The sequence below is a fragment of the Geospiza fortis genome, unplaced genomic scaffold, assembly GCF_000277835.1.
Source record: "Geospiza fortis unplaced genomic scaffold, GeoFor_1.0 scaffold346, whole genome shotgun sequence".
NCBI lineage: Eukaryota > Metazoa > Chordata > Aves > Passeriformes > Thraupidae > Geospiza > Geospiza fortis.
Window position 1 is genome coordinate 3,672,631 of NW_005054361.1, and position 22,676 is coordinate 3,695,306.

At 39.7% G+C, this 22,676-nt stretch overlaps 1 protein-coding gene across 1 annotated transcript; it reads left to right on the forward strand.

The window, feature by feature from the left end:
* The first annotated feature begins 6 nt into the window (after positions 1–6).
* PIK3R4 (phosphoinositide-3-kinase regulatory subunit 4) lies at positions 7–21,291 on the forward strand. Its single transcript, XM_005423953.3, has 19 exons — positions 7–759; positions 1,995–2,128; positions 2,303–2,885; positions 4,143–4,277; positions 6,170–6,391; positions 7,749–7,922; positions 9,055–9,200; positions 10,314–10,517; positions 11,319–11,520; positions 13,072–13,271; positions 14,223–14,433; positions 14,799–14,964; positions 15,418–15,582; positions 16,649–16,860; positions 17,145–17,276; positions 17,855–17,955; positions 18,956–19,044; positions 19,503–19,611; positions 20,680–21,291. Exons 1-19 carry the CDS (start codon positions 30–32, stop codon positions 20,848–20,850), a joined length of 4,086 nt encoding a protein of 1,361 aa, XP_005424010.1. The 5' UTR covers positions 7–29; the 3' UTR covers positions 20,851–21,291.
* Positions 21,292–22,676: the final 1,385 nt, after the last annotated feature.

Sequence of the window (22,676 nt, forward strand, 5' to 3'; positions counted from 1 at the left end):
CGGTGCCCGCGGCCGGAGCAGGTGCCGCCATGGGGAACCAGCTGGCTGGAATCGCCCCCTCGCAGATCCTGTCGGTGGACAGCTACTTCTCGGACATCCACGACTTCGAGTACGACAAGAGCCTGGGCAGCACCCGCTTCTTCAAGGTGGCCCGAGCCAAGCACCGGGAGGGGCTGGTGGTCGTGAAGGTGTTTGCCATTCAGGATCCCACCTTACCCCTGACGAGCTACAAGCAGGAGCTGGAGGAGCTGAAGATAAGGTTACACTCGGCACAGAACTGCCTCCCCTTCCAGAAAGCCACCCTGTCCGAGAAGGCCGCCATGCTTTTCAGACAGTACGTACGGGATAACCTTTATGACCGAATTAGTACCAGGCCATTCCTGAACAACATTGAGAAAAGGTGGATCGCTTTCCAGATCCTCACTGCGGTGGACCAAGCGCACAAATCTGGAGTCCGCCACGGTGATATTAAAACAGAGAACATCATGGTGACCAGCTGGAACTGGGTTCTTCTAACTGACTTTGCCAGTTTTAAACCAACTTACCTTCCTGAAGACAATCCTGCTGACTTCAATTACTTCTTTGACACATCCCGGAGGAGAACGTGTTACATCGCTCCCGAGCGCTTTGTCGACGGCAGCATGTTTGCCACGGAGCTGGAAAACATGCGGGACCCTTCCACTCCTTTGGTAGACTTAGCAAATAGCAATCAGCGAACAAGAGGGGAGTTAAAACGTGCAATGGATATCTTTTCTGCAGGTACTTGGAGCTATCAGGTGTTGTTTCTGACTAATGCAGTGCAGAAGAACTTTACTGGGGTTTTTTCATTCCTTTTTTTTTTCTCTTACAGCAGGCTCAGAGAGCAGCATGTTAAAAACTTGTGTATTTTAAGCATAAAGACCCAAACCTTTTTCATTCACAGAAAAGTACAAAGACAACATAGTAGGCTACATAAGTGTATCACTATTATCTGAGGAGAGAAATCACAAACTATTCTGTTATGGCTCACCTATGCTCTTGGAAAGAGGTGGTTCTTCAAAGCACAGTCCATCATCTTCCATTGGCAGAGAAGCATATGTCTCATGGGGCCTGAGAGGAGAACCCAGTCCGTGGCTCAGTTCTGGGGGGACTGACATAGTTTTCAGGGTAATTTGGCAATACTGGCTCTAGAAGCCCCTTCTCTTTTTATTTTCCCCACAGGCACAAAGTGGAAACAAAGTCCTGTTATGGGCCCACTCACAAATACTAGTTAAGAGCTTGACTGTGGGAGACTGCCTTGAGTCTTGACCTTGTCTTAAAAGTCATGAGTTTAGCCCTTTTTTGGGGGTTTTTCTCCCCATAAAGTGATTGAAAATTAATTTGAAGGAAATGGTTACTTCATTTTACAAGTTGCTCTTATGGCCAAACTTCCAGGACACTTCACTGACAGAGGAGACTATTGGGAGCAAACTGCGGGAGCACGTTCTTTGCAGAGAGACTTGTGTCATGTACACAATACTGGGGGGCTGGTTTTGGCAATCATGTGTGAGTGAATATATGCTGTCCCCCAGCATCAGCTGTAGGGGCAGAAGTTATTCCTTTACCTTTTGTAAAAAGGCTGCTTAATTTTGACCTACTACCGGACCCATGCTGACTTGCCACTCTCTTCTTCCACATGACAGTGATGTGGGTTCCTTTTCTAGTGATAGATTTTCCAGCTGGCAGGTGGCTGAAGTCACTGCCTCATGTTTTCTAATTCAGCAAACTCCTCTGCTGTTGACATGCTTGAAATAAATTACTTGGAACAGATTTCAGGGATCAAGTATAAAAGCCAGGTTTTGGAGCTTGAGATGTTATCTCCTTTCCGCAAATTAATTTGACAACTCATTTGCCTTATTTTTAATTGAACAAAGACTTGTTTAGGGTTTATTCTTGTCTGCATATAGAAAACAAAGTTAAAGTATCTGTTTATAATTGTCTGACATCTTTGACTTTTTTTTTTCTTTCTGTTTTAGGTTGTGTAATAGCAGAGCTCTTCACAGAAGGTGTACCCTTGTTTGATTTATCTCAGCTTTTGGCATACAGAAATGGCCTCTTTTCCCCTGACCAAGTCCTAAACAAAATTGAAGACCGCAGTATCAGAGAACTGGTAAGGATGGGCTACAGAATTAGAACCATCTGTGTGTTCTGTTTGCAGTTTATTTCACCTACTTCGGTGACAGATTGCTTATTGTTTGGGTTTGGGTTTTGATGTTTTTGTATTACAAATGTCTAAACCTCTGATCTTTCTCTCCCACTCCCTCCTGCTTCTGCCTTTCTCAAGGTCACTCAGATGATCCATCGAGAGCCAGATAAACGTTTAGCAGCTGAAGATTATTTGAAACAGCAACGTAACAATGCATTTCCTGAAATATTTTACACTTTCCTTCAGCCTTACATGGCCCAGTTTGCCAAGGAAACGTTTGTGTCAGCAGATGAGCGTATATTGGTCATACGTAAAGATCTGGACAACATCATTCACAATCTCTGTGGGCACGACCGCACAGAGAAGGCCGAGGGAGAGACAAAAGAGAATGGGCTGGTTATTCTAGTGTCTGTGATAACTTCCTGTTTACAGACTCTCAAGTACTGTGATTCAAAACTGGCTGCTTTGGAGCTGATTCTTCATTTAGCACCAAGATTAAGTGTAGAGATTCTTCTGGATCGTATTACTCCTTATCTGTTACATTTCAGCAACGACTCTGTGCCCAGGGTGAGGGCAGAATCTGTGAGGACACTAACTAAAGTTCTTGCTCTCGTCAAAGAGGTGCCACGCAATGATATTAACATTTACCCAGAATACATTCTGCCGGGCATTGCACACTTGGCCCAGGATGAAGCCACCATCGTCAGACTTGCATATGCTGGTAAGAGGACATACAGTCAAAACTCCAAATCTTGAGCTTTTCTGTGTTCTCTTAACTGTTTCTGTCAGTAAAACTCACCAGAAGTCTCAGAAGTGACTGCAGGTATGACACCTGTAGTCACATTTCATTAGCTCTGATTGTTTCTATAAACTGGCCTGATGGAACTGAATAAATAAGAAACTAACTTAAAACATCAGTGTGTTGCTGGGCTGCAGAGCTGTTTTCCAACAACATGCAATTTGATATGCAGGGGCTGAAATTAGATTATTTGCTCTGTAATAAACTGGCTTATACTGTAACAGATGTTTTCTGTAGATGTTAGTTGGATGTGTGAGTTCTGCACAGTTCAGGAAGAAGCTTTGTAGTCATGCCCACGTTTGCTATTTACTATGTGTCCTTACTTGCTATGACTAGGGCATTTTTATTAGATTTTGGGGTTTTTTAGTTGAAAACGTGAGGTGATGTTTTTGTTTACTACGTAAACTGATAAAAATAATTATTGAAGACTTTGTATACTTAATGAATAGAACCAGTTGTGGTCACCATGATCAATTTAAATTTCAAATACATTAATGTATTTAAAGGTAGTCTAACTGGATTAACTTCTGTTACACTTTTGGAAGTGGTCAGGCTGGTGCTTAAGAGTATTTGGCCTGGGCTGTGGACAGGCTCCATTGGCACGTTCCTGTTGATTTGGATGGCACTCAGAACGGCTGCTTAAGTGGGACTTCTGCCTTGATGTTATTGTTCCTGTGCCAGCAGTGACTGACCCATATAATGCAGCCTGAGTTGCTTCAACAGCTTCCAAATGGTGCAGAACGGTGCCAAATCGTCTGGATAGATACCCTGACGAATGTTCTAAAAGTGGATTCCAGGGTAACAAGTTGTTATTCCCGAGGATACACATCCTGGTGTGGTGGTTTGTTGTTATTTTGTTGCAAGTTATTTAGTTGGTAAACTGAGATTAAGTGGCGTTTAGGGTTTGTTCTACAAAAATTAAATTAATCTTTGTTACACCTAGTATCATTAGGATTTTTCCACTTGTTTACATGACAAAAGTACTGTGTGATTTTATGTACTTTGGTAGCTTTGCTGGGAGACAGAAGTGGGTTGACCAGAGCATCCTGTGTAATTTCAGTCCTGTTTGCCCATTGTGATCGGTGTTGTCATTGACTGTAATCTCTCTTCAGGGGGTCATCAGACTGATGTAAATGGGCAAAGTGGAACAATTCTTAACCAAAATGTTTTCCTTTGCAGAAAACATAGCACTATTGGCAGAAACAGCTCTGAGATTTCTGGAGTTAGTACAGCTGAAAAATCTGAATATGGAAAATGAACCAAACGGTGAAGAAATGGATGAAACATCTCACCCTAGTGATAACTATGACACAGGTAATGTCACTTTTTGCCTGTTTTTAATAGCAAATCATGGGCCAAAGCTCCTAGGTAGCACTGATCTATCTCATCTCTCAAAGCTTAGCCTTCCTATTAAATGGGAAGAATGTTTTGCCTTAACCAATATCAAAGTGTGTGACAGCTTCCTGCGGAGACAGACACCTCTGCTCTGAATGTTGTGAGAGACAAAAAAGTATTTAAATGAGCATATTTTTCTTCTCCAGAGGTCCTCAAGTTATTTGACTGTGATGCTGGTTGCTTGGTTGCATATCCAGCTTCACTTCCAGCTTGTCTCCTAAAAACAAGACAGCTGCAAAAGCATGCCTGTGTTCCAAATACTGCTTCTGTTGGAGTGGGAAGCAGCGTTGGCTTTGCAAAATCTGTCAAATTCTAGCATAGTCATTGCACTGTATTTTTCATTCTTCCTTTTCTGTCCCTGTGCTTCACAATTTTTGTCTGTTTGCCTGGTAAAACTAAATGTGTGGATGCCATTTGGCAGTAACATTACTGTAACTCTAACTGTATTATAACTAGCACAGAGAATAAATTAAAATCCTAAGGATGGGTTTTCTTTTCCTTTCCCTTTGTAAAGACACATGGTAATAAGTAACCTGTGTGTCATCTCCAGTGCCTTTTAGTGTTGCATGAATTCCCAGAAGAATGCTGAGCAGATCTAAGCTGGGAAGACTTTGTGGTTAAAAACTGTCATTTCTCTTCTGGGCTAAGTAGAGCAATCTGTGACTAATCAGAGTTGGTAAACATCCTGCACATATTCCATTTGGGGAAAAGGCAATTATCTCTTAACTAGTTGCAGGATGATACTTTAAAATAAGACAGCAACAAATCTACTAAAACCAAATATAAAAGATCCTCTCCAATTCCTTCATGTAAGGTGTGGGGTGCTCATAATTGCCGAGGAGTGAGAGAGGAAGCTCCATTGTTTGGGCTGTGTTTCTAAGAAATGCTGTCCCCTATCCCTTGAGATATCTTGGAGATGAAGCTTGAGTAGTTCTGTTCTTTTCACCCTTTTTGAAACCAGGCATGAGAAATTTGAACCCAGGAGGCAGATACTTCATGTGGCTGATAGACAGCGTCATGATAGAAAGCAAATTAGCTGGACTTCTGACTGCAGGCAAATGATAATCACCCCTCAAAACTGGTGCAGCAGGAGCTGAAATTTTTGTGTTGCTTGTTTGAGATCCTGCCTTGTAGTTTTCAGTAATATGCAGTGCATTAACAATCTGTTACTTCCATTTCCTAGAAATACTTTTTTTAATTGTGTCCTGAATTAGAAGCCATAGGCAAGGTCATCTTCAAATTTTTCATCAGTATTGTTAGATTAACTGCAGAAATTTATTTAAATTGGAAGCACTGACTTTTTGAAGTGTTCTTACATTCTTCTCTGTATGCCTAATGAAATGAATCTGTCTGCCTAAATAAAAACATAGTCTTGATCTGTTGTCAGTTCACAAATTTTGAAATTCATAGTCAAATAAACATATCAAACCAAAATTGCCTCAAAGCATTTTGCTTACTGTGATAACATTGCTGCTGACTCATTCTTATGCTTCTTCACATCTGCATATCATCTATATGTATAAAAATGAGTGGAACTATCTTAGTGAAAGTTGCAACAAGTTTAGAATAAATTGATCTGGGTAAAAATGTCTCACATTTCTCTACTCTTTGGCTTTGTCACTACCTCATGCTTAGCCTCAAGTCTTTGGTAAGCCCTTGTTGGAACTGTTGAGGTTCTGTTGCATTGCAGATTTTACCAAGTTGGATGGTGTTCACGATGACCTATCATTGTAACTGCTTTAGCAGCAGGTGGTACACATGCACACATTGTTTCTCCTCAGCCAAAATGTTCATCCTGTTGTCCCTTGCAGAGTTGCAAGCCTTGCATGAAATGGTCCAGCAGAAAGTTGTGACTTTGCTAAGTGACCCAGAGAATATTGTGAAACAGACCCTGATGGAAAATGGAATAACACGTCTATGTGTCTTTTTTGGACGTCAAAAAGCCAACGATGTTCTTCTGTCTCATATGATCACTTTCTTAAATGACAAGAATGACTGGCATCTTCGAGGAGCTTTCTTTGACAGCATTGTTGGTAAGTGTTTGGTTTTGGCCATACAGAGTGGAAAGAAAATAAATAAATAAACAGTTTCCAGGATATGAAGAAATAAGTCATATAAAAGTCCTTTCTTATAAAGATTTCTAGAATTTATAAGAAAATACTTTTTTCTGAATTATTGGGAGGAAATGTTTCATTAGGGAATGAAGATGAAACAATGTAGATACAAATGTATATTTCTTTTAGTCCAAATATTTAATACAAATACAACAGAGGCATTTAGGTCTAGGGTAGATTAACATTAAAAAATTGGCATTAAAATGCTTTTTTCTTCTTTGAGTCTCTCCTATAGCCACTAACTTAAAAAGCTAAATTATGGCAAGTGATTAGTAGGATTTCTGCAAGCTCTATAATAGATGCATCACTTCACATATGCACATGGTCCTATTCACTTCAGTCGATCCGTTCATATGATGAAAACTAGGCATTGGTATATGCTGAAGTTCTAACTGGAAAGGTTTTTTTAGTGGCTTAAAACATCACCTAAAGATGATGTTATAACAATTTGAAAAATCTTACCAATAATGACATCAGCTGTTAAGTATATCCAATGCTTCATGTATGTTGGAAATCCACATGACCATTGCTGAGAGTCAGTGCTCAGGATTTGTGGGTCAAGAAAACTTTCCCAAGTGCAGTTCCTGAGAGAGCCTAAATGGTACTTCAGGTGCATGGCAGGAAAAACAATCATGATCAAACTTTGAGTGGGGCCAGTGTGGTAGCTACGCATTCCATTTTAACTGGAAACCACAAAATGCTGTGCTGGCAAACTGCCAAGAAGTGATATTGATAATTTATCAGAAATTGTTTAGAAGGAGCAATGGAAAAGCCAAAGCACAGGTCTGAGTGTCCTGCCTTCTTGCAAAAGACATAGAGACATGTGAGGCAATTAAAAGTGAAGACATGTAACCTGTGTTTTTAACTCCTTTCCCAATGTCCATTCACAACATCCACAGAAGAATTCAGATTAAGTTCTGAAGTTATGTTTTTATTTTACTTCAGGCATTTACACATCTTTAGAACTGAGCTCTCTAACTGGTATTTAAGTAAGTGCAGGCACTGCTGCCTGTGGCTGTGAGCAGATGCCCTTCTGTAGCAGTGGCACTGAGGGTATTTCTCTTTCTGGTGCTGTTTCTCTCTCCTTTCTCCCTTCCTTTTAGCAAAGGGTTGCAAAGTCCAGCATTAAGACATGAACAAGTAAATGGATTATTACCTTATTAGATTAGAAGCAATAAAGTTATTTTATGTTTACTCTCAATTCTGATAGGAAGACATAGTGTTTTCTGGTGTTTATCAGTTTGCTTTGGATTTTTATGTTATTTTTATGTTTCAGGTGTTGCTGCTTATGTTGGCTGGCAAAGCTCATCAATTCTCAAACCTCTGCTTCAGCAAGGTCTCAGTGATGCTGAAGAATTTGTCATTTATAAAGCCCTCAATGCTCTTACTTGTATGTGCCAGCTGGGGCTCTTGCAAAAGCCCCATATTTATGAGTTTGCTTGTGATATAGGTAAGTTGGAATACTGGAGAATAGCCTGTTTACCTAGTAATGAAAAGAAATCTCAGTACTACATAAAGCTTCACTGTTGGGTTAGTTGTCCAGAATGCAAACCTGTAGTTCTGTTTTAGAATCTAAACACAACTGTGGTATGGATCTACTGCTAGTTGAACCATGTTAGTGCTCAGGACTCTAAAATAATAGTTTTGGTGGAACAAATTGGATGCATTCTGCCAGATTTTATATATGGCAGCAGCAAAAAATACTCACTCCAAAAACTTTCTGCCTTGATCTACATGGCAACCTGCTGTAAAGAAGAAGTCCAGGATGCTTCTGGTAGTCCGTCAGGCACATAATTTGCAAACACTTATGCATTTGCCTTTGAAGATGAGAGAATTCAGACAATCACGATACTTTCTTATTCTAACACCATAAAAACCCATAAACGCAATACATCCTTGGTTGCAGAGTTGGTCTCTCCTTCCTGATCAGGCTTATCAATTTAATTTAGATGTGCCCAAGATTTAACAGCTATTTATAAAAAAAAAACCCAAATGATCTTTTGAGATGTAGTCTGCTGCTTCTTAATGTTATAGTTTTACAAATGCACTCAGAATTTGGAGCAGGTGATCTGTGATTACATCTCATGACTAGATACAGTGCCTTGACAACAGCTTCTTAAAGCCCACATAATTAGGGGGACTTCTGAGTCTCGTAATCTCGTAATATAAGTAGTGACTCTTCAAGGAAGAGAGGGAAATCAGGAAGGAATAAAGTGTTTACTTAAAAAGAAAAAAATCTATCACCGATTTTAGGATTCACTGTAATTGTTAAAATGTGGTTGAGATTTATTTTTGGATTAGTCTCCATTGCAAATCTGTAGCTGACAATTAGGGATTGAAATGAACCAATAAGGAAAATATGTTTTTTGGCAAGAGCAAGGAAATTGAGCAGCATGACTACAGTGAAATCCATGAAATAATTTCCTCCGTATGAATGTTTTAACCTTGTTGCTCTGGAAGAGAGAAAGTTCAGTTTGGGAGTAATTCTGTTAGAAGGAAATTACATCACAGGCTGCCATATGCAGGATGATCTGCTCTCTCCTTTATGAGTGATATATTTTAACAGCCTATTTTTCTTTCAGCACCATTCCTGTGTCACCCTAATCTTTGGATATGTTATGGTGCAGTTGGATTTATCACTGTGGTGGCACAGTATTTGAATATTGCTGATGTCTATTGCAAGCTAATGCCATACCTCCATCCTTTTATCACACAACCAATAATACAGGTAATACTTCAAATAATATTAGTGGGAATGTCTGGACTAGCCATGATACATAAGTTTGTCTTGGCCTTGGTCCTGGCTATAAGGACCATATACACATTTTTTTCAATTAAGATGACAGACAATTATAGATTTTTTTGATCTCTGCTGGCAGATTTATAGAATGGCCGTTGCTTTCCATGTTTTAAAGACTGTTGTCTCAAATTTGTTGCAAAATGCAAAACATTTTACAAAGCCTAAAATCAGCAGGTATGTTTTTGGTTCAAGCCTTTTTTGCCTTGTTTGTAGTCAAACTCTTACAATACTGTGCTAGTTTATAGGAGTCTAAAAAGGATGGAAAGTTGGCTGTGAAGCAAGTTGGTTTATGTTCTGTGCTTTCATCTACAAGACCAGTCTGTTAATTAGTGATTACCATGCTTGTGATTTCACCAGAACCACTCCTCTGTTTCAGTGCTTTGCCAAGGGTCAGGGCACAATGCTCAGCATGAATGAATTAAGTCATTTACTATTAGTGCATGTCCAGGAATGACCTGCATAATGCTGGTAATATGATCATATAGGCATCTTTGCATACAACTTCAGGACCTGTAGACTGTACCTCTTGGGTTGTTTTAATAGATAAAGAAGAAATAATTGCAGTACATACATTGAGAAATGTATCCTGTGTTTAACATTTTGTTGAAAACCTTGCAGATGGGAAATTCACTATAATAACATTTTTCTGTGTTTACATGTTCTTTGTGCTGCGTTTTAGGCATTGATTGGTGAATTTGTCTTGTTCACTTCCTGTGCCATATTAGTATATAAATCTTTTCTTCTTCATTTTAGTATATAAATCTTTTCTCTGCTATGCAACACTATATTTATCGAGTAGTTTGTAAAATGGAGCTGGATTGTAATATTAAGTCTTCATTCTGGACTCATTTTGAAGTTGTTTTTCATGGAGACAGCAAGCTGTGAGAAGCACTTTATGGGAAAGAGGGGAAGAGAATGGAGAAAGTCTGACATGACCAACACAGATCTTATTTTCAAGAAAGTAGACAAGTTGAATCTAGATGATTTGTACAGGTTATGTGGATATCATCATGTTGACTGGTCTGTTGTTTTGAATTGCAGGTAGACAAAGAAATAGTCCTGTTAAGTGTCCTTAAGGAGCCTGTCAGCCGTTCCATATTTGATTATGTCTTAAGATCAAAGGATATCACGAGTCTCTTCCGACACCTGCACTTGCGTCAGATGAAGAGAACTGGAGCTCTCTCTGAGTGCCCACCCCCAGAGGACCCTGCCATTGCACAACTCTTGAAGAAGCTTCTTTCACAAGTAATTGGGTTTTATTTGTACTTTAAAAGTCAGGCTTGAGACTCTTGGGCTCTGTGCACCTCCACAAGCCCTGACCTTGCAGTTCTTCTGTGAAAGACTCTCAGTCTGAGGTTCTGATCCCCCAAGGCATTAACTTCACTGATTTCAGTATGTGCTTGTGGGACAAGTTGTTCTGAACTTAAAGATGTTTAAAAGATCTGCCAGATGTAGAGACATACAAATACCACCTAAGTCTTTAAAAAATGGCTGTAAGTCTCAAATTCTGATTCATCCTTGATGTGGCAGCATTAGAGAGCATTGCTGGATTAAGTGCATTGTGCTGGATAAAGGAGTATGTATTTGTCAGAGTGCTAGACATGTGTGCCAAAAGGAAATGGGGCTGGAAAGTCTTGAGGGTTATATGTGAAGAGGGGAACATAAAGAATCACCCACCCAAAGTAGTGAGAACTGGGAAGAAAAAGGACTGTAGCCGTGTGGGGTTTTTCCCCCACCCACGGTATGTGGGCTGTAAGCATGGTCTAGGAGGCAGCTAAGCAGATTGCACCAGAGAGTGATCCAGCAATAAATTCTGTTCTGCCTTTTCACTTTTCCTTGCCCCATTCCTTAGGAGGAAAGATATTCTTACACTGCAGTAGCTTACCTTATGTTTTGTATGAGCAATGGACCAATGCTTTGAATTCTGGGAATGTGTTCTTCTGCACTTCTGAGCCAGTCATTAATTTTACTGCTTCTTAAATCTTCATGCCTTGATGCATGTTATTGTTAAGAGAGAGTAATATTACCTTTTCTTTTGCTCTCTAGGGGATGACTGAGGAGGAAGAAGACAAACTGTTAGCACTGAAGGACTTTATGTTAAAATCTAATAAAGCTAAAGCCAATATTGTGGATCAGAGCCACCTGCATGATAGCAGTCACAAAGGGGTGATTGACTTGTCAACTCTGGGAATAACTGGAAGACAAGTGGATCTTGTTAAAACAAAGCAGGATTCTGATGACAAACGGGGTTAGTATATTTTGTGATCTGTATAGTTGAAGTATAGCCTTCCTTTCAGGGTGTTCTCAGTAAATCAGCCTACATGACTATCACCATCCTCACTGAGTTCGCAATAGGAAAGTTACTGCTGCAGTTTGAAATGTGAGGTGATGAAGTGTTCTCCGATCATTGAAAAATGGGGATTATTTTTTCCCCTGAGAATATTTTAAATTATTTTGACTACATGTGCAGTTGTTCTGCTGATTGTGACAAACAGGACTCTAGTGACTCATGGCAACAGTGTAAATGTTGGAGGCTACATGTCTGTTCTGTATCCTCTCAACAAGGGCTAAGCTCTTCAACTGTGAAAATCCTGGGTGTTTTCTTGAGGTAGCCTGAAGAAAACCAAAAACTCCTCAGGCTGGCACTGAGGAGTTCCCAACTGTTGCTCACCCAAGTACATGTGTTTTGGCCCTAGGATTCTTCAGCTTCTCATCTACTCCCATTTTACTTTTTTTTTTACCTGCTCTTCTTTCAACTCAAAAAACCTCTTACATTTCCTTGTTCAGATGTAAAATCCACTTGCTGCTAACTATTCCAGTTCTCTGAATCCTCAAAATTCTCATTCACCAGACAGTTTGAGCTTCCTCTTTTACTCTCTCAAGCTTGTAATTCCCTCCTCTATTATATCACTGGTAGGTTCTGTGTTTTTACATATAGAACTACAGAAATATCTGTAAAGCCTGTAGCTATTAACATCCTATTTCCAGAATTAGGGTGTTTTACATATAATTGTAAAGAAAAGTACAGAATGTAGGATTTTTCTTTTTCTTCCATCCTTGAATGAGGAGTCAACATGATTTGAAACTTAGTGTTTATGAAGTCTATACTTGAAGTAATTTGTTTTACCCAAAGCTGTTACTCTTAAAGTCTTTATGCCTTTAACTTTTCTTTGCTGACTTTGTCCAAATTTAATTTGTTCCATGTTTCTCTGTCTATATTTTACAGTTCTAAGTGACTCTAAAGGAATGCTGGAAATAAATAAATTTCCTATTTAAACGATAACTTACTTGAATCTACAGCTGATGTTGCAATTATGATGGAAAACTGATTGTATTTGACACCAGCAATGATTGTTGGTACCGTGCTGTTACAAATTTATTCTTGATGCCCCTGCTCATTGCGGGGTTGTTGGACTAAATGACCTAAACCCTTCCATGATTCTCTAAGAAAAATTTGTCATGTGGTGGAGTCTATCCTGCAGCCTTCTAGATGTAAGCTTTCCCTCTAGTGAAGTTATTTATTACATGAGGCAGCTACATGATCCAGAGGATGTGAACACATGAGGCAGGTGCTTTGTTTGGTTTCCCTTAAAAATGCTGTCAGCTGATCTCCACAACATAGCACTAGGGTTTTCTCTGTACATAAATAATAATCTGGCATGTAAACATTAGATTTCCATGTAGTCTCAAAGTAATGGCAATCCTGAGTGAATGTTGTCATGGTAATGTTGGGGGTGTTTTGTTTTTTTCTTCTCCCACCTCCTCCTTCCCTTCCTCCCTCCCTCCAAACTATTTACAGCTAGAAAGCATGTAAAGCAAGATTCAAATGTAAATGAGGAATGGAAAAGCATGTTTGGGTCCCTGGAACCCACAAACATCTCCCAGCCAATATCCAAAGGACATGGGCAAACTACTGATCCTGAAGCCATCCAAGCTGGGAAGCCACTTCGTTCAGAGTCCTCAGCTGGCATTTGTGCCACTTTGTCATCCTCTCCACAGGTATACCTGAAAAATGCTATGTTTGTATCTTACCTGAAATGATTTAATTGTTTTAAAGTCAGGTGGGACTATAGGGATGTGATGTTCTTGTTTTGTTTGGAGGTTATTTGACACTGGCCATGCTATTGGCTGGTGTCTTCTTCAGCAGAGTTGCTGACTTTCAAGTTCTTATTTTTAAAATAGGAACTGAGAGAGGACTGAAGTAAGTTTAGTCCCTTGAGTTTCACTAACAAATAAGATGCTTTGGCCAAAGAGATGGGGCTTTGTGGATTGGACAATTATTATGTAAACTTCTCTGGCAGGGAAGACTTTTCCTCAAATTGAATGTCCTGATACGTGTTGTGAGGAAGAGATTTTACCTTGGTTTTAACTTGGAAATCACAGCATTTAGACATCCTGTACCTGTAATACTTAGTACTGGCTAGAGGAGGATAGGCTGGGAGCTCTGCAAGCCATGGAGGCATGTCTTGACACTGAACACTTTTCTGTTTGGCTGCTAGTTGGAGATTAACTTCTGCTAGCTTTAAATGAGTGTGTCTACCCTGAACTTAAGGGAAACACTTCATACTTTGGATTTTAAAGTCCAATGTAAATGAATTTGAGAGCTAACCTTTAATTTTGTCAGTCTTGGGTCCAATAACTGCCTCTGTAATAATCACATTAATAGGTGTGCACAGCACATTACATTTCCTTTAGACAGAATATAGAACAGAGTAGGCAAACAGGGTAGAATAAGAGAATGTTAATCTTTTATATAAATATTAATTTTCACTATTTTTAATTGTCTTCATGCAAGCATTACTTTTTCAAATGCTAATTCATTGCTAATTGATTCAATAAGAACGATTTTTTCCATTTTTATTCACTGTGTGTGACGCAGAAATCTTATGAGGGGGATTTATCTGTGTGTAGAATGTAAGGCATGTATTTTTAAGATCTGATTTCATACAGGCATCTGATGGAGCAGTTGTCCAGCCCAGGAAACCAACCCTGCAGGCCCTGAGCATCACGATGTCCCCATCTGCACACCAGCTGCGCATCACCACCTGCAAAACTGAGCTGCAGCAGCTGATCCAGCAGAAGAGAGAGCAGTGTAATGCAGAGAGACTTGCCAAACAGATGATGGAGAATGCTGAATGGGAGAGCAAGCCCCCACCTCCAGGTACATCACTGGCCGCTGAGGGTATTAGATAAAAATTTTTATATATATATATATATATATATATATGTATGTATGTATAATTTGAGTCAGGATATCATCCTTTCATGGAAAAAATGCAAAGGATGAGGAAAAGAGGAAATTCTTAGTTTAGGAAATGTGTTTACTGTGCAGAGCACCTATGACTAGTGTCTAATTTAGAATTGAGCAAGTAGGCTTTTGCCTTTAATATTTAAAATGCCTTAACACTGTTTTCAGTGCCGTCTGTGCTTTGCAGTTGTAATGAATATCCTGATATAGCTGTTAGTGGATGGATCTAGGGGGAGTTGCATGTTCTTAATTAGGTTGTGGTTTTGTTTTCCCTGTAGGATGGCGTCCCAAAGGGTTGTTGGTAGCTCACCTTCATGAACACAAGTCTGCCGTGAATCGCATTCGAGTCTCTGATGAACACTCCATTTTTGCCACTTGCTCAAATGATGGCACCGTGAAGGTCTGGAACAGCCAAAAAATGGAAGGAAAAACCACTACAACCAGGTAGCTTAAAAGCCTGTGGTAGTTGGGTCTGCAATTTTAGAGTGAAAAATAAAGTAGAGCAGGGAGCAAAATACGAATCACTTGTGGGTGTACTGGAAATATCAATAAGGAGATATATTAGTGTTCCTCTTGGCTTGCATCTATAATATTAGATTGCTGTTTCAATTAGTTAATAAAAGAAAAAAATGCAAAGGGACTGCTTTGTAGCCGTAATTATTACAGGCTTTTTGATTTCATTTCTGTACATATATAAATATATTCTGCTGTTGTTGTTTAAAGCCAACACTGGCTTTTTTGCTTTCTCATTTTGGAACAGCTAGAAAATGTTATTTTCAGACTTTTCTCAAGAGTCATTGGTTTTAAGTTGGTGTTTAAGAGAAGTAATTTTTTTTCTTAAGTGCCACCAAAAATAACCTCTTTTTTCTCTCCTCTATTTCTTTCTGTACTGTTTAGATCAATTTTAACATACTCTCGGATTGGAGGACATGTAAAGACACTTACATTTTGCCAAGGTTCACATTACTTGGCTATAGCTTCAGATAATGGTGCCATCCAGCTTCTTGGTATTGAATCCTCAAAGCTCCCTAAATCTCCTAAAATTCATCCAATACAAAGCAGGTACGTACTTCAGGCAGTTAAATCTCATCACACACAGAGCTCAAGCTGTTACTATATTCCTCAGATAAGATCCTTAAATTTGCTCTAGGCTTCCTGCTGGCTGAGCCCAGAGTGTACAGGAAGGCTGTAATCCACATTCTTATCCTGCTTCATAAAGAAGGGTTGAAAGGCAACTCTGCAAAGCTGACCATTCTTAGTTATAGGATATTTGTACTTCCTGTGTCACTGAACACATTATGAGCTTGAAACAGCCATACGGAATAGTTCTCTGTTGTTTAAATTATATACTGGGATTGGTTAGTTCCTTTGTTACAATCTTAATACTTACAAAGTGATTTTGAAAGTTCTTTTGCAGGTCATTAGACATACAGCATGCGGTGTTGCCTAAGACCTGCAATTTTTCCTCTTGGGCCCTTAATGTGATAAGTTGGTAGAAATATGGGTGATGGGATAGTATGTAGGGGAGTCTTTGGGCTTGATTTAGCTCTTTCTTACCTCCATATGAGCAGTGTTTGAATATTTGGCACTGAAGCTACAGCTTGATCTTCCAGTTTGAGTGAGAGGTATGTCCAGGCCTCAGAAAGTACTCACAGTACTGCTGGTGGGGTCTCACAAGTGTGGAGCAGAGAGAGGGAGAATCACCTCCCACAACCTGCTGCCCACACTTTTGATTCTTCTGTTGTGGGTGGCTTTTTTGGCTGTGAGCAGACATTGCTGGATCATGCTGAGCTTCTCATCAGCCAACACTCCCAAGTCTTTCTGCTCAGAGCTGCTCTCAATATATTCTCAACTCAACCTGTGTTTGTGCTTGGGATTGCCCTGACCCAGGGCACAGAGCTGTGTTTATGTTTGCAAAGGGCTGCTGACAGCCTTGCAGGTCCTATCAGCAGAGAGGTTTGAGAGAGCATAAGCATGCATTGTACTGAATTCAGAAAGCTATTTCTGGCAGATGCCTTGAGAAGTGACACAAAGAGGAAAATGTTGCCTAGCATAAGCTGTGGGAAGGAGTCTTAAACTTGGGAGGGAGTCATACCTGTGCCTAAATTAGTTTATTATTTTAACCCAGGTCATTAGATCTGAAGGATGATGGCTGTGTGGTAGACATTCATCACTTTAATTCAGGAGCCCAGTCAGTACTGGCTTATGGAACAGTTAATGGATCTCTGGTTGGATGGGATTTGCGATCCAGCAGCAATGCTTGGACACTGAAACACGATTTGAAGTTAGGCCTCATAACTTCATTTGCTGTGGATATACACCAGTGCTGGCTGTGTATTGGTAAGCCTGTATTTCTTGTTAGTTTCCCTCTCTTCCCTGCCCCCCTCTTCCTTATGGTTTTCTCTAACAGTAACTACAGCTCAAGCTTTTGCTTGATCTGATTTTTACTAGCGTATGCTTTTCTCAAACAAGAGGAGAGAAATATCTTCTCATCTATTTTTGAGAAGCATTCTGCCTACTAAGAACTTGAGGCTGAAGGCCATCGCCCTAGGAACAGAGCACAAAGATAGGGACAAAAACTCATATATTTATCCCTCTGACTAAGGAGAGCTTTTTCTCACCAGGAACGAGCAATGGTACCATGGCATGCTGGGACATGAGGTTTCAGTTACCTATCTCCAGCCACTCTCATCCTTCCAAGGCCCGAATCAGACGCCTACTCATGCATCCTGTCTATCAGTCCTGGGTAATAGCAGGTAAAAGATATGTTAAACTTACCTCACAATTGCCAGAGGTTGTGATTAAAGCAGCTTTTTTTTCAGCTTCTGCTTCAAGCCCTGGCGGAGAGTTGAAAAGAAGAAAAGTAAGGTTTAGCCATTATCAAAATGACAGTGTTTACAATTCTCATCTTCTGAGCTCACAAGGGGCCCTCCCTGTGTGTTGTCTACCCTATCTCTTTTTAAGGACAAAATGTTACAAAAGATTAAATTCAAACTCATGACATACATTGAAGCTGATGGAAAATCTGCTACCACCTTCTGTAGAGCAGAGATTGAATTCCAATTCCCCTTTCAATCTAAGCCAGCCAACTGGGTCATGGGTTAGAACTTTTGGAAATCTCCAAGATTCCTCATCTGATACACTTACAGCTGCTTCATCCTCACTGCATGTGACACTGTCATAGACTTTTATATGTTTGTGTCAGGAACACAAATGCTGCAGGGAGCAAACAGCGTGTCTTATGTCATACCCTCTATGTGATGTCAGTAGAGCAAACGGCAAGAGCTGACCAACCTGTTTTGTACTTTATGCACTGGCTTTATCTTTCCTGTAGCTGTTCAAGGCAACAATGAAGTCTCCATGTGGGATATGGAAACTGGTGATCGACGCTTCACCCTGTGGGCCAGCAGTGCGCCACCTCTTTCAGAACTGCAGGTCTGCTCTTTCTTTTCCAGTTGTGTAGCCAGGGTTAGAACAACCTTAGACTCCATGCTGTGCATCAGTACAGAACTTGCCCTGGGATTCATTTTGGCACCATAACTGTTTTACTTGTCAAAATTAAATTGCCTTTGTAAAACAGCAGTGTAACCTAAATCTTCATTGGCACCTCCGCTGTCTATGGAATGTACTTGTAACACTCACTTGTTATGCCCAGCCATGTTCTTAGAAAACCAGTGAGCTGGTTAAGCTTGTAAAGATTATGAAAAAGCCAAAATTCATGGTGTGGTATCTTGTACTTATTTTTACTTTCTGTTCCTGGGGCTATGCATACTTCTGTAAACATCAGCTCTTTTACACATTCTTTCTGTAATATAATACCACTACTACACTTAACTGCTAGTTGAAAGCATGAAGTGGTTCTTCTTCAAGCACTTAATTGGAAAAGGAGCAATCTGGAATGTGGGTCAGAAATCCATAGACAAAAATTACCACAGCTGCTTCTATAAATGTTGTAAATGCCCATCTGGAATCTACTTAAACCTAAGTTTGTACATGCTACAAGGATTGCAGGTTGAGTTAATTTTACTCCTGCCCTTTTTTGCACAGGAAGCTCCATGATCTAAGATAGTTTTCTGTTGTATATCTGTCCCATAATGCCTTCATAGCCTAAAAATTTAAGCATCCATGTGCTTTTCAGTAGGATTTGCCTGCCCGATTCTTTTAAAAATAATCTCTCCTCATTGAGAATGTAATTTCCAAGATTCAAAAAAGAAAAGAGGATTATGGAGGGTTAATTCTGTTGTATTGCTCTGTAAAGTGTAAGGGAGCAATTTACATTAATATATTAAGATGTGGCCCATTAAAGTGACTTGGCATTTGCAAGAAAGATTTGGAAACCGGGTGGATGAATGTGGCAAGGAATGCATTCCCTTTCTGAAGCATGGTGACAGCTATTGCTGATAAGTTATTTTTATATATCCCTTTTTCCTGCTAGCCTTCTCCTCACAGCATCCATGGAATATACTGTAGTCCAGCTTCTGGTAATCCCATATTACTGACAGCAGGCTCAGACATGAAAATAAGGTAATCAAACTAAACAACTTCCTTGTTTGTCACACTCCCCTCCACCCCTGCTGATGTACTAAATTTTGCCAAGTGTTGCCTAACTAATCTCTTAAGAATCCAAAACAATAATACTGAACATGTGTTCATTGGTGAAGACCAGTGAGCTGAGGAAATTGTTCTCAGCAAAAGGACTGCAGAACTTGGTGCTTCTCTAAAATGTAATGTGTACTCTGAAACACAGTGGGTATCCTTCTGTAAAACTCTTCATGGGCTTCATGACAAAAACCAAAAAATAACTCATGTGTGAGCTTGATATGGGTGTAAATTTCTCTGCATCACTCCCTTCCACTAAGTGTAGAAAGCAGATAGCATTTGTGCCCACTCATTTTCATCATAAGAGCAAGACCACTTTTAAGCAGCTCTTTTAAGCTGATAGAATTGAACATCTCACCTTGATTTTGCTTCTTTATGTTTAGGTTTTGGGATCTAGCCTACCCTGAGAGGTCATATGTTGTTGCTGGAAGTTCTAATTGCCCATCTGTTTCCTACTACAGGAAGATAATTGAGGGCACAGAGGTGGTTCAGGTATTTTGCTTTGTTTGATAGACACCTATTCTGCTTCCCTTTGGATGGCCCTATGGATTGTATTCTTTGCATGATGTCTTTAATAGTAACTCACTTGCTCTTACTTTTTGTGGATGGTGTCAGCATTGCACTTTTTAGGCAGTTGGGAAGAAGTTACTTTAAAAGAAGTACATAATTCGTTTTTGACAGAATTGGGCTCACCAAATACTACTTACATGCAGAAGCCAGAGTCATATGTTCCTTTTGGGATATTGAAATTTAGGCTTTTAACACTTTTGGCTTTGATCAGTGTTTGGAATGTTTTTTGGGTAGGACCTTAGCACGTCAGAGGTACTGGCAGCAGGATAGCACAGTAGCTGCATGCTGAAGTTTTTTTTTTACATCCTTCTGAGTGACTTTGGGAACTCGCAGTGTTGCTAGTTGTTAAATAGCACAATGTTTTGATTCAGTTCAACAAATTGAGTGCTACTTCAAAGGTGACTGAAACAAGTCAGTAGGGGTCTACTCAATGCACTGTTTTTTAGTGTTTCTTCTCAAACTTCTAAATTACATTCATGCTATTGAAGCAGTTTTTATAAAAGCTTTGGGAAGCCAAGATGTATGTTCCTTTAACTTTTTTCCCCCTATTGGAATATAAAATCCTAGTGTCATTGAAATCAATATGAGAAAAACCCCCATGGTTTACCTAATCAAAGAGCTGTAAAGTCAGTTCAGATTAAGACTTAGGCTGTGTGGTTGCTATAACTTTTTCCCCCTATTGGGATATAAAATCCTAGTGTCATTGAAATAAATATGAGAAAAAACCCCATGGTTTACCTAATCAAAGAGTTGTAAAGGCAGTTCAGATTAAGACTTAGGCTGTGTGTGATGAAAAGAAATGAATCAAGGAGTAATCCTGAGAAAACTGTCAAAGGGTGTGAGGTGCTATGTTTGGACATTTTTCTTTGATTAGCTTTTTGGTGGAAGAGGTTTTGCGATCTTACACTGACAACCTAATATGGATGACAGTCTCTCTTTGCAAATGCTCACCCTTCTGTAAATAGTATTTCTCCCTTTGTTTTTATACAGGAAATTCAGAACAAGCAAAAGATGGGGCCCAGTGATGAGACCCCTCGGAAGGGTCCAGAGTCTCTCCCAGTCGGGCATCACGATATTATCACTGATATCGCAACTTTCCAGACCACACAAGGGTTTATAGTAACTGCATCAAGGGATGGGATCGTTAAAGTGTGGAAATAAAAATTGTACTAATATATAGTATGTAAATATTTGTAATAAAGAAATAGTGTTATAATGAAGTTTTCAAGGACTGTTTCCAGTTAATGGAATGGACTGGACTTTAAAAACTATAAAAGCAATGATAAAATCAGTTACCTGTATCCTACCACCCTGTTGGCACTTCCTAATCACATCTTATATTAAAGCTTTTTGGTATCCATAGCATTTCCTTGAAATATCAGGGAATCTATGAAGTCACTTAGCTTGGTTTTGACTACACTGTTCATCAAGAACCTTTCAGAAAATTATTTCAGGACGTCCCACATGACACATTCTAAATGTGCATAAAGTAAAGAGCTGGTGTCTAACTGCTCCTGTGTTGAATCTGAGAAATGAAATAAGAACCAGTGCACTGATGTCCCTGTACATTCTAATAACTATAATAAAGTCCACTTGAGCTTCCCTGTTTGGTACTTGGGTTTCTTTACATCTGTGGTTCCCCTGCAGTGATTCCACAGTCTCAGCTGCCAGAGCCATTGGGCTCATTGTCATTTGAGATCATCTTAGCATTGTGTCAATCCTCAGCTGTCCTTAGCAGGAAGTACTTTTTCATCATGGAATGTTCATGTGAGAAGCAGTTCTAAATGTCAGACAGGGACAGTAAATGTTCTCACTACTCTTCCAATATCTGATCCAATTTTTCAGATTTTCAAATCTTTGTCATACTTAAACTTTACTAACATTCCTTACCTGCAGTTCCAGGTACTACTTTTCCCCCTAAAACAGATGATTGACCCCCTCTGCATGGATGGACTCAGAAGGTCACTGACAACAAACAACGCTAATTTTACATGTGTTTCTTGAGTGTAAGTGGAAAAAAATGGAAGCCTACTTCTCTACAGAGTATCTGATAGAAGCAGGGAATGGTCTTAACTTGTGGACTGGGTTCTTTGAAGAGACAACACATGAAATAATGACTTGTTTAAAAAGTCTCAGAATTCAATGGAAAAAGACTGCCTGCTTTTCCCTAGTGAGTGCATTACTTGGATAATTTAGTGTAGTAGACATTGCTCCAAGTGCAACAAATGAGGAAGTGGGCTCAAGAACAGTGTGACATTTCTTTGCAGACCTTATCATTGCTGCTCCCTGTTATGCTGAAAGAAGATTTTTCTTGGCCTTGTATAGAGAAGCTGGTGCCGTCCCTTTATGTTGTATGAATTTAGAAATAAGGAAGGTTTTCTCAGTCCACTTGTATCACAGAGCAGCAAGGAAGAGGGTGGTAAGTCAAGCTTTTTCTGTTGCCATATCCATTTGGTGTACAGTTCTAAACAGGTCCTTATACACCTGGTGAAGGGTATCACCTTTGTGGCTGCATTGCTTGGTTAATGGTTCTGCCCACTGACAAAGTGGTTTGATGAAAGAAGCAGATCAGTTTTCATTTTCAGGTGTTACAATCCACTGACACCATATGAAACTTACAAGACAGGAAAAATGTTGCTGGATCACAGTCCAGGAAGACAGTGAGGTCTTCTCTGGTGTTACCTGTAGTCCCAGACTTTTAAAATCAAAGCTGGATTATTTAAGTTTAGAAGCACCTTTTAGATCAGGGTAAGGAAAACACAACCATGCTGCGCTGCTGCACTGTAGACATGCAAAAGTGGGAAAAGAAAACAAAATTATATTCAATAATATTTATCAAAACTCTTACATCCTATAGAATACTATTCTATTAGTAGCGTGGATTTTTCAGCTTCTAACTTACTGTTCCCTGTAACAAGGCTTCTGGCTAAATCAAAGTGCTGATTTACCCAATAATTCAGGACATGGGTATTTCTCAGAGTAGCAAT

Bases quoted from the DNA above. Each gene is read 5' to 3' on its own strand.
- PIK3R4 (XM_005423953.3), top strand. From the start codon at position 30: ATGGGGAACCAGCTGGCTGGAATCGCCCCCTCGCAGATCCTGTCGGTG. The intron at 7,923-9,054 runs GTAAGTTGGAAT...TTTTTCTTTCAG, and splicing joins TGAGTTTGCTTGTGATATAG to CACCATTCCTGTGTCACCCT. The intron at 9,201-10,313 runs GTAATACTTCAA...TTTGAATTGCAG, and splicing joins TCACACAACCAATAATACAG to GTAGACAAAGAAATAGTCCT.